Source organism: Rutidosis leptorrhynchoides, chromosome 1, assembly GCF_046630445.1.
Source record: "Rutidosis leptorrhynchoides isolate AG116_Rl617_1_P2 chromosome 1, CSIRO_AGI_Rlap_v1, whole genome shotgun sequence".
Classification (NCBI taxonomy): domain Eukaryota; kingdom Viridiplantae; phylum Streptophyta; class Magnoliopsida; order Asterales; family Asteraceae; genus Rutidosis; species Rutidosis leptorrhynchoides.
The window spans coordinates 102,758,962-102,772,340 of NC_092333.1; the positions used below are offsets into that span (position 1 = coordinate 102,758,962).

The window sequence follows — 13,379 nt, forward strand, 5'->3', positions numbered from 1 at the left end:
CTGCAGATACAACTAGACCCAAATAAACCCACGATATGAAGCAAGACATCCACCGTCTGCTGTACCCAAATGAAACCACAAGAACTTTCACCACGATTAACGCACACGGTAAAAATGAGACAGCATCCACGCCCGAAAACACGAACCTGCAACCACGAATCCCAACACCTCGAACACGAACCCAAACCACGAACCAACCCACGAAAATACCTGTAGTCAAAGGTAGGAAGACGGTGAAGGAGAGAAATCTCGAACAAGCCGCCGGCCGGAGAAAGAGGCAAGATCCGACCGAACCACTTGAATACCCACGAAAGCATTGATCGATAACCCGAAATGAATACACCCGAAATTGAATAACCACGATCTGAGTTCCTGAAATCAGCTACCGAGAACCACATACACGATTTGAACACACCCGATTGAATACACTCTATTTGACAGACCCGAATTGAAATACACTCGATTTGACAGACACCTAAAACGATTCAAAACAGAGGAGGGAAAACAAGGAAAAAGAGTGAAGGACAGGGTTCCTCCGGACCGCCGGAGATAACCGACGGCCGGAGGAGAGAAAGTTAGTGATGGCGGCGAGTAAGTTTAGGGTAGGGTGATAGGGTTTTCTGGTTGAGAGAGAGAGTAAGTTTAGGACAGGGTTTAATTTAAATTAGTTATGCATTTAAAACAGTCAAAACGTAGCTACGAAATCTAAAAACCTAGGTTTTAATCTATATAACTGGCAATTATTTTATCCCGAAACAAGTCATTTATACATGCATCATCTTACACAATCTAATTGTTAAAGATAATGGTTATAACATTGTCGAAAATGAATGGGTTTACGAACCAAATAATAATATGCAAACAACTTGGACCGAGAGGTGTGAGACATACATAAGAAGGACGAAAGAATTACACGAGAGCGATATGCATGAATGCCTAAAATCGGATTTAGCTGAACATCTTTAGGCTAATCGTGAAATGTAGTCGTCGTCGAAGTTTTTAATTTATTTGTATGTTATATTAGTTTAGTATCGTTTTACTTTAGGTATTTTATATTTTTATTAATGAAATTTTTTATTTTACAATATTAATGTATTTATATATCTTATATTTAAAATAAATTAAATAATTAAAATATTATATTATATACATATACATATACTAAAAAAGATGGGAACGATATACATATATACTAAAAGAGACGGGAACTTGTTTCCATTTTTTTTATCCCCCTTTCACACCGAGAATTTTTACTTTACTCCCTTCAACTATTGGACTCTTAAATTATGCAGGGGTTAAAAGCGTAACTTCAATTTTTAATTTAAATCAAAAATAAAAACTCACCGTAAACTTAAACGAGCCCTATCTTACTACTCATCACGAATTAATTTTCACCGCTACTACCATTAAACTTAAAATAATTTTTCGAACAAAACGAGACTAACTACATCCGAAACGGATAGCTTTTTAAAAACGCTAACTACACCGACATCTAAACGGGTCTTAACACATGGGCCGTTTGTCGCTCTGTACATACACAACGCTACGTTAAATACGAACATGCAGGCCGAAAGCCCCCGCCACATCGCGGGGCTGCTCCGAACTAGTTTTTATTATTTAAACAAATTAAATATTAATTAAAAAATGCATTAGACGTTGAAATTGGACGTTGAACGATTTTCTAATTTTTGGCAAAAGGTTTAATTTGGCGGTGAAACCCTGACACCGTGTGCCGTAGCACCTATACCGCCCACCCCGTAAGGGCTAAGTATACCGTGTAAAACTCCTCCCCCCAATACCCAACAGTTGGCGCAGGCCAGAATCGAACCTGCACCCCATATTTGGCAAGGGGTATACAACTGCGGGCCCGGGGTTCATGGGAGCCGGGTACCATTCAACCAATTGGTCGTTGGTGATTTTCTAATTTTTGGCTTCATTGTTAAATTTCAATATCTAAAAAAAAACACTAAAATTAAACACAAAAACCTGTATCACGAATTCCAGTACACTTAACAAATTTTTTATTTTCATCAAAAAAATTCTCGATTCCGCGAGTGACCATATCTCGTTTCTTCCAATTTTCCAAATCGTTTTTTACATCTTTCACAAAAGCAGCGTAAAATGGAAGCTAGCATTAAAGGGCACTGACGTTATTGCATTACAGTGTACGAAGTCAACCATTCAAAAATTACAAGTGTTGGGCCGCCACCGTGGATCGTATAAAGCTAAAGGTGTTTCAATGGTTCGTTAATGCGAAAGTGTGCGAGAGCTATCAATTTTATATATGGAAGAATCAACCTTGGTTAATTATGTGAAGAAAGGCTCTCTTTGTTCAAGTGTTAGTGAGCCGTTTTGGTCAGTTTGAATGTATCGGTTTCGAGGTTCCTTCTTCTATTGACGAAGGATTCCTAATTTTAATAGTACTCGTTATTTTGCCACAAAAAAAAAAAAAAAAAAGTGTTATGCTACTGTAATAGTAAATTGTATGGCTTCTGTTTTTTATAGCTCAAGTGGGTAAATGTTTGTAAACCCAACTTGCCATCTTCATGTATCGGTCAACAGTTCACTTTTTGTGAATTGTTGTTTTTAATATTAATATTAATTTCCAGTTTTTTGCTAAAAAACAAATAAAAAAAACCATTCAAAAATTACAGCATTTATTTTGCTAGTCGTTCAAAATGAGTGAAGTACAAAACAATAACTTATTAATCATATATCTCGTCATTAAAACCATTTAACTAATCTCATCTCGTCCCTTGACCAAAAGTTGAAACATGTACTTAATGTCTTAACCAGTCAGCTTTTGTGATGGAGCCAAGGGCGCTAATAAAATCTCTGGTAGAAATCAAATGAGTAGTAACTGATTGTTACCGTTGCCTTAAAAGTTGAGCCTTATCATGTCGAAGCGTCGGTTCAAGTCCTACTCTTGGCAATGATGTACAGCCATTGACAAATTGAAATGATACATGTTCTTGCCATATGTGGAGTATTCGTTTTACAGACATTCGACTTTCACGGGGGTGAGTTTAGTGAGTTTCTAAAGAAAACATAGGACTTAAGTGTCGCTATCGATCTACGCCTTTGTCAATATCTCAGGTAGAAAAGAAATTAGTGCCCATAAAAAAGTTAAAAAGCGTTAACACGTAGAAAGCCAATACGTACAATAAATTATTAATCTTAATCTTAAATCTTAAATTAAAATTAAATTTGATTAGATTTATGGAGTATCGAAATAAAATAAAATGAAATTTTAATTTTTAATTCAAAGTAAACCACCGAACTATTGTTTGAATGGTAAAAAGTCTCAGTTGGTTGTGGGCCCGTATCCTTGAAAAAATAGGTGCATGTTTCAAATCATGAGGGGGGAGTTTTCTCCAAGGTTGTGCCTCTGGTATCCTTCACTTTGTGTGGGGCAAACAGTTAACTTAAAGCATTCTGGGTACGCTTTGCGCGATGTATGCGAGGAGTTTCTTCCTAACGGGTGCATGAGTGGCAAATGAGAGGATTCGATGACAAAATTGCCGTTTTAAAATAAATAAATAAATAAATAATAAGTAAAAGAAAAAGAGAAAGAAATGCGTGTTATTTACGCACTTTACAAATGAATGATTGAATGTAGTATGTCTATTTTCTAATCTAACCTTTTTATTTTCTTAATCTTATACGTTAACCTTTTAGTAGTTTTTAAGATAAACTTGTAAAAAATAATAATGTTGGTATCAAAATCATTGATATCAATTAAGATACTTTCAACATCTTATCCATACACCAACCAATCATTATAACCCAACTATCAAACCATTTTGTTAGCAAATTATTTGTAAGGGAGATGATATTTTCAACATTAAATTTACTTTTTCCACCAAAATTATCTAAACTAATGTCTTACATAAAACTTGTATAACTTTTTAAAATAATTTATTAAGAGATATTTTGGGAAATAAACATCAAAATATGGTGAAAGAAGTAAATTTGATGTTGAAAATATCATCTCCCTGTTTGTAACCTTCCTCCGTTAATGATTATTTTAATTTAAATTAAACTTATTTAATTGAGTAGTTTAGCCATCTTGGATTCATTCAAACATATATTGTGTGTTTTATTCAAAGATGTCACCTTGACATCTATAATGTTTAGATAGTTAACTGTCAGAATATCACTCTTGTAATGTGAATAATTTGAGTTATATAAAAATTTCTGCTTTTCAAAAAACAAGATAATCGAACATTGTTTTGGTGGACAAAAAATGCATCCTGTAAAATACTCCGTAAAATCTAATGGGAATGAATTTACAAATATACCCTCTCTCTCGTTAGCTGTCAACACTCACTCCCGCGAACCCCTATGCACAGCAACGGTCCTATACCTTAAATTTTCCAGCTGTACTCCATTTAACACTAATTATTTTCTCTTTTTTAATTTATATTCCTTTTTTGCCAAAAATAAAAATTAAAGAGTATCTTCATCATAAAATGGGCACTTTAGCTAACTAACGCCTTAACCTTGAGCGCGTTTTAGCATTCACACGACACCTGCAGACTTACAGCAGGCGCCCGTCGTTTTCAAAATGCGCCAGGTGAGACACGGTCACACATGCGTATTTTAGCTTTACACACCTTGCATTCATCACCGAGTACGACACCTTTATTTTTTTATTTTATTTCTAAAATAAATACATCGATCGATTAAATTATTTCTGTTCAAAAGAGAGTGTCACAACGTGGTAAATTTGTGGTAGTTACAGTAAATGCCAAAATTCACATCATCACATGCACATTAAAAAAGAGGAGCGTGTATATACACGCGGTAGAAACAAAATGTACGCAGCATTTACGCACGTGCGAAGCTCTACGGTGACCGGAAAAGTGTATGTTTTGACTTTATTGACCGAATTTCCGGTGAAAACGACGTCGTTCTTGTTGTTGCAAGTTTCTCATTCTTCGAATTGCTAAAACATTGTTCTTCTCCGTCTCCATAAATCCTCTTCCGATATTATCATCGATGTCATCAACTGAATCTATAAATTATTACATAACAACTACAATTAATTAATTAAATTAAAATTATATTATATCTATAGTTAATTGTATATTAACAACATTATCATCGATATAACTTCGATTTTCGAATTATATATAAACAGCAACAGTTAATCATGATTAGATAACAGTATCAATTAAACTCAATTCGAAGTTCATAAGGTCGGTACCTGTAACAGTTTTTTTCGACGAAAACGTTGAGTATCCACTGAATTGAGCTACATCTAAAGAATAAAATCAACGAAATATATATTAAACAAGAGGAATTATAGTCAATTTCATGTATAAACGAATCTATTGAATAGATTTGTTATGAAATTATACCGGTTCCAGAAGGATCGTGAGACGATAGATACAGAATAACAAAACATAAGAATGTGAGTAGCGGAATTAGGTGAACGAGTTTTGTAGAGGAAGATACTGATACTGATTTCTGTGACTTGCGTTCTTCGTCGTCGGCCACGTCATCAGATGAAGATGCAGGTAGTAATTTATCTGTCCGGTGATCTTCTGAGATATTGTTAGTGCTAATGTCGTCTTTGATAATTCCGGCGCCGGGGAATAAGAGGCCGTGGGTGTGAAGTTTATAAGCCGGTGAGCCGAGTGATTGACGGTGCATGATTACTAGTGGTATTTTATCGAGAGAGAGAGAGAAAGTGTGTGTATGAAAGAGATGGAAATAATAAGTGTCAAAAATATTTTAAAGCGCTAACTTTTATGTGTGTGTGACTTTTTTTTTCTTTAAAAATAAAAAAACAAAAACTTAAACTTTGTTTCAGATGAAAGATATTATTTAAATGATACATGGAAGTCTTGACTAGCCTCACAAACTAAAAAGCGAACCTAGCACCGAACAAGTCTTAAAGGGTATCTAAGAGCGAGACGAGCCGAACAAAGCAACAAAGCAAACCGGACAACAACCAAACCTACAAGAACAAACAAACATAAAACATAACCTACGCTGAAGCCACCGTCAGCCTCCAACGCTGGTTTAACGTCGGAACGGAGTGGTCACCGTCGGCGTCGTCGGCTTCATATTGGTTTAAATATGCGGTCAAATCACCACCGTCTCAAATAAGCGGTCAAATCACTTGACATCGACTATCATTTTCCACGAGAGCTTATTTCATCCGGTAACTTGTTCACCAAATTTGTTCCCACAACGTTGCAGTTAGCGGATATTTTTATGAAGAGCTTGTCGAGACCGTTGTTTGAGTTCCTCAGTGCCAAACTGCGTGTTGGTCCTTTACCACCTCGTTTTGGAATAGGGGTGTTGTTAATGATATCTTGGAGACCAAGTCTACTAGAAGCCCTGAAGAGAAAGATTAGGCTTAATATGATTTAGATACACTTTCCTTCTATAGTTGTATTTGTATGTCTCCAATTCTCATCTATATAGTCATATAAAACTTTAAAATGATGATGTCATCATTAAGCTAATTACTCTTTAATTTTCATAATGATAATTCATAATTATATATTAATTTAATTAAAAAATAATTCGAAATCTTTTATAAAAGAAAATACTAATCTCTCCTAAATTATAATTTTAATTTTAAAAAAAAAAAATTAAAAGGCATTTATTATTACTATAATTATTATTATTATTAAAAATATAAATACTCAACTTTGAACGAACTTTATTATTATTATTATTTATTATTTACTTTTAATATAATAGTTATAATTAAATTATAATTATTATATTATTAATATTCAAATATAAATTCTTTTTACGAAATTAATTACGTTACATATGAATGCGAAAATACATATCTCTATACATTTGTAAAAACAACGACAAGTTTCTTAGTCAAAAGGGTCATTAAAATAAATGACTTTAGCATTTACATTCACTTAATACCTAGAATATTTTATTAAATTGTTTCGTTTAAACAAACCCGTGCAGGTCATTTCACTAGTACTCTAAATATTATTCAATGCTAAACCTATTGTCGTGGAATATCGATTATCAATTTCTCACACAAATTAAACACCATAGGGTGAAGCCAAACTGTCTAGTATCATGAATGTGTGATTGTGTTTTTTTTTTACCCTTGCTTTATTGTAGGCAATTGTAGGCAACTTCGTGTTTTTTCTTTGCCATAGACTCGTCAAGTTGTAGCAATTAGTATATGGTACCCTTAGATTATGCTAAAAGCTTCTTTTATTGTTTGTTTAAAAATAGGTTAATAGATTTTGCGAGTTAGGTAAAAAGTTATTTGAGTATTTCGATATATATAATATATACATACGTATAATATACTTAATGTAGTGATCCGAACCTTTTTATGTTTATACATATTAAATGAAATTGATATTTATATGATTAAGTGTTTCCAACATGTTAAGCAATCAAACTTGTTAAGACTTGATTAATTGAAATAGGTTTTATATAGACAATTGACCACCCAAATTGACCGGTGATTCACAAACGTTAAAAGTTGTATAAACTATATGATGTCATATATATGGATATATATATATAGTTAACATGGTATTATGATAAGTAAACATATCATTAAGTATATTAACAATGAACTACATATGTAAAAACAAGACTACTAACTTAATGATTTCGAAACGAGACATATATGTAACGATTATTGTTGTAACGACATTTAATTGTATATATATCATATTAAGATATATTAATATATCATAATATCATGATAATGTAATAATTTAACATCTCATTTGATATAATAAACAATGGGTTAACAACACTTAACAGGATCGTTAACCTAAATGCTTCAAAACAACATTTACATGTAACGACTAACGATGACTTAACGACTCAGTTAAAATGTATATACATGTAGTGTTTTAATATGTATTTATACACTTTTGAAAGACTTCAAGACACTTATCAAAATACTTCTACTTAACAAAAATGCTTACAATTACATCCTCGTTCAGTTTCATCAACAATTTTACTCGTATGCACCCGTATTCGTACTCGTACAATACACAGCTTTTAGATGTATGTACTATTGGTATATACACTCCAATGATCAGCTCTTAGCAGCTCATGTGAGTCACCTAACACATGTGGGAACCATCATTTGGCAACTAGCATGAAATATCTCATAAAATTACAAAAATATTAGTAATCATTCATGACTTATTTACATGTAAACAAAATTACACATCCTTTATATCTAATCCATATACCAACGACCAAAAACACCTACAAACACTTTCATTCATCAATTTTCTTCATCAAATTGATCTCTCTCAAGTTCTATCTTCAAGTTCTAAGTGTTCTTCATAAATTCTATAAGTTCTAGTTTCATAAAATCAAGAATACTTCCAAGTTTGCTACCTTACTTCCAATCTTGTAAAGTGATCATCCAACCTCAAGAAATCTTTCTTATTTACAGTAAGATATCTTTCTAATATAAGGTAATACTCATATTCAAACTTTGATTCAATTTCTATAACTATAACAATCTTATTTCGAGTGGAAATCTTACTTGAACTTGTTTTCATGTCATGATTCTGCTTCAAGAACTTTCAAGCCATCCAAGGATCCTTTGAAGCTGGATATATTTTTCTCATTTCCAGTGGGTTTATCCACAAAACCTGAGGTAGTAATGATGTTCATAACATCATTCGATTCATATATATAAAACTACCTTATTCGAAGGTTTAAACTTGTAATCACTAGAACATAGTTTAGTTAATTCTAAACTTGTTCGCAAACAAAAGTTAATCCTTCTAACTTGAATTTTAAAATCAACTAAACACATGTTCTATATCTATATGATATGCTAACTTAATGATTTAAAACCTGAAAACACGAAAAATACCGTAAAACTGGATATACGCCGTCGTAGTAACACCGCGGGCTGTTTTGGGTTAGTTAATTAAAAACTATGATAAACTTTGATTTAAAAGTTGTTCTTCTGGGAAAATGATTTTTCTCATGAACATGAAACTATATCCAAAAATCATGATTAAACTCAAAATGGAAGTATGTTTTCCAAAATGGCAACTAGACGTCGTTCTTTCGACTGAAATGACTACCTTTATAAAAACGACTTGTAACCTGTATTTCTGACTATAAACTTATACTTTTTCTGTATAGATTCATAAACTTAAGTTCAATATGAAACCATAGCAATTGGATTCACTCAAAACGGATTTAAAACGAAGAAGTTATGGGTAAAACAAGATTGGATATTTTTACTTGTTGTAGCTACGTGAAAATTGGTAACAAATCTATACAAATCATATCCTAGCTAACTTATATTGTATTATGCATGTATTCTAATATATTATGTAATCTTGGGATACTATAGACACGTATGCAAATGTTTTGACATATCATATCGACCCATCTATATATATTATTTGGAACAACCATAGACACTCTATATGCAGTAATGTTGGAGTTAGCTATACAGGGTTGAGGTTGATTCCAAAAATATATATACTTTGAGTTGTGATCTAGCCTGAGACGTGTATACACTGGGTCGTGTATTGGGTCAAGATAATATATATCAATTTATTTCTGTACATCTAACTATGGACAACTAGTTGTAGGTTACTAACGAGGACAGCTGACTGAAAATATTTAAAACATTAAAACGTATTAAAAAATGTTGTAAATATATTTTGAACATACTTTGATATATATGTACATATTTTTTATAGGTTCGTGAATCGACCAGTGGCCAAGTCTTACTTCTCGACGAAGTAAAAATCTGTGAAAGTGAGTTATAGTCCCACTTTTAAAATCTAATATTTTGGGATGAGAATACATGCAGCTTTATAAATGTTTTACAAAATAGACACAAGTACGCAAAACTACATTCTATGGTTGGATTATTAAACCGAATATCGCCCTTCAAGTCTGGTAGCCTAAGAATTAGGGAAATGGCCCCTAATTGACTCGAATCCTAAAGATAGATCTATTGGGCTTAACAACCCCCATTCAGGTTATGGATGGTTTAGTACTTCGAGATTATTATACAGACGAGAGGTTCTGTTTTGGGGATATTCTATCCATTAAGTTAACGTCGGTTACCAGGTGTTCAACATATGAATGATTTTTATCTCTATGCAGTTTGCGAAATGCCTGATAAGAGATGTGTTATAAAAATGAAATCTTGTGGTCTATTATTATGATTTAATAATATGTAGGTTAAACCTATAACTCACCAACAATTTTTTTGACGTTTTAAGCATGTTTATTCTCAGGTGATTATTAAGAGCTTCCGCTGTTGCATACTAAATTAAGGACAAGATTTGGAGTCCATGCTTGTATAATATTGTTTAAAAACTGCATTCGAAGACTTATGTTGATGTGTAATATTATTGTAAACCATTATGTAATGGTCGTGTGAAAAACGCTATATTTTAGATTATCATTATTTGATAATCGTCGTAATATTTTAAAGGTTATGGTTTGTTTTAAAATCGAATGCAGTCTTTGAAAAACGTCTCATATAGAGGTCAAAACCTCGTGACGAAATCAATTAATATGGAACGTTTATAATCAATATGAACGGGACATTTCAGTTGGTATCCGAGCGTTGGTCTTAGAGAACCAGAAATTTGCATTAGTGTGTCTTATCGAGTTTGTTAGGATACATTAGTGAGTCTGGACTTCGACCGTTTTTTCTTTAAAAATGATTGCTTAACACTTTTGTTGGAAATTATATATTATTAACATGTAAATATTATGTGATATATTAACCTCTTTGTAGTGACCCGGAATTTTCCGACCAAATTATACTTATGAGATTAATATTTACATAAATTAAACCATACCAACATGATAAGCAATCCAAATTGTTGAGACTTGGGTTTTTGAAAAGAGTTTTACACAACGTTTGACCGTCCAATATGACCGATGATATCACGAACTATATAACATAAGATAATTATACGTTTGTGTATATATATGTATTTATATATATTTAACATGATCTAAGGATGGTTTAACATCTCATTGTGTACTAATGACAATGAGTTATAAGTATATTTTGAAACTACTAACTTAAGTTTTCAAAACGATAACTATACGTAACATTCTTTGATATATATACTTATAATCTATAATGCTTATACATGTATCGTATATATAATGTATTTAATCACTTTTTAAGGACTTAAATACATAAAACAATATAAGTATATTCACACAAGATAGCTATATTTGAATTCTCGTTCCGTTTCCTCAAGATTTCTATACGTATATCTAGGGTATATGTACCCGTATCATACCCAGCTTCTATACGTATTTACTATTGATATATACACATCAAATCAACATCCTAATCAACATTATTACTGTCCTAGATATGAGGTAATTAGGATTTGTCAAGTAGTATGAAATATTAGTAAGAAAACAAAATTAGGAATCCTTTTCTTTCTTTATAAACTAAAAACGTTTTTATAAATGAACACCATTTCTTCACTCCATTTTCTCATACCTACACCCTCATTTCTCTCTCAAAATACTCCTAACTTCATACTTGATCATCTCCAAGCATTTTCCCCATCATTTAGCTTCAATTACAAGCCTTAAACACCATAAGAAAACTCTTTCAAGAACATATCAAAATAACCACCCATTTAAAGAAGTTTACTTCCAACCTTTTGATCTAACTCCACCACTCTTTGATTCCAAGATTATTTCTTATATTTTGCAGTAACTTTGTCCAAGTAACTTGAGGTAGTAACCCTGTTCATAATCTTATTCAATTCATATTCATATAGCTATCTTATTTTGTGGTATAAAATTTTAACAACAAGAACATAGTTTGAATGATTTCAAACTTGTTCGCAAACTAAATAGATCCTTCTAACTTGACTTTTAAAACACTTCAAGACCTGTAATATATCATAATGATATGCTAACCTAATAAGATATAACTTGGTTTTACAAAGAACATCTTAAAAACTGAATCTACGTAGTCGGAGTGCAACCGGGGGCTGTTTTGGGTTGGATAATTAAAAACCATCTTGAACTTTGAATTGGAAGTTCATGTTCTGGAAAAATGATATTTCTTATGAATATGTTAACACATAAAAATTTCATGGATTAACTCAAAGTGTAAGTATTTTTAGAAAAATGATCATTAAATGTTGTTTTTATGATGGAAAATGATCACTTTCATAAGTTTCACCAAAGTTTGACCTATAACCTATGATTTCGAATACAAACTAACGTATTTTCAGTTCATATTCTTAAAATTTGACTCGATCCAAGGAAGTGGCAAGTTGAACCAACAAAAACGGAGTTGTAATGAAGAAACTACGACTAAAACAAGATTGGATATCCGAAGCTGGTTTAGCTACGAAAATATTTGGAGAAAAAGTAAATTAATCATATATTTTCTAATTAATATGATATTTTATATATAATTACTTATGATTTGATTTTATATATTTCAGGACCACCCGTAAACAACACGAGAAGATTAATCATAAGACCTCATGATTGTACGCAACACGTCATTTGACAACACGGTACTTTATGTACGCAACACGTCATTTGACAACATGGTACCATGGGTCGAGATTAATTCTGATCAATACGAATACGATGGGGTCGTTATTTATTTTATTTAAGCAACTAATTGTGGACCTCTAACATCGGACTGCTAACTACGGACTAAGAAAATATTAAAAGTATTAAAAGTATATATATATATATATGTAACGATTACTTAAAAAGAAAATATGTTGATATATTATATATATGGTTAGGTTCGTGATATCTATCGGAGACCAAGTCAAATTAAATACCTTCAAGGCAAAAGTGAGTTTCATTTGCTCCCTTTTTAATTGCTTTTGCAATATATATTTTTGGGCTGAGAATACATGCGCTGCTTTTATAAATGTTTACAAAATAGACACAAGTACTTAAAAATATATTCTACGTTGAGTTGTACCACTGGCATATTTCCCTGTAGCTTGGTAACTACTATTTACATGGGTATTGTAAAAGCGAATCCTGTTGATAGATCTATCGGGCCTGACAACCCCAACCGGACTGGACGACCAGTATTCAACGGTTGCACAGTACTTCGTTTTGGTGACTACACTTGGTACGGTGTAGTGAGATTTCATAATAAAGGGAATATGCGACGTTGATTAAATGTTAAGTATGGTTACCAAGTGCTCAACCACTTAGAATGCTTTACATACACTTGTGAGTGTATTATGTTTATGATTATGAAATCTTGTGGTCTATTAACATATTGAAATGATTGTTATGATAAACCTATGAACTCACCAACCTTTTGGTTGACACTTTAAAGCATGTTTATTCTCAGGTACGAATTAAGTCTTCCGCTGTGCATTTGCTCAATATAAGGACATTAC

General features: G+C 32.2%; 1 protein-coding gene across 1 annotated transcript; it reads right to left on the reverse strand.

Annotated features, from left to right (window-relative positions):
* Positions 1-4,307: 4,307 nt before the first annotated feature.
* On the reverse strand, positions 4,308-5,690 carry LOC139863719 (uncharacterized). Its single transcript, XM_071852327.1, has 3 exons — positions 5,364-5,690; positions 5,210-5,263; positions 4,308-5,017 (listed from the first exon to the last, which is right to left on the reverse strand). The coding sequence occupies exons 1-3, from the start codon at positions 5,656-5,658 to the stop codon at positions 4,881-4,883; spliced, it is 486 nt and encodes a 161-aa protein (XP_071708428.1). The 5' UTR covers positions 5,659-5,690; the 3' UTR covers positions 4,308-4,880.
* Between the last annotated feature and the right edge of the window lie 7,689 nt (positions 5,691-13,379).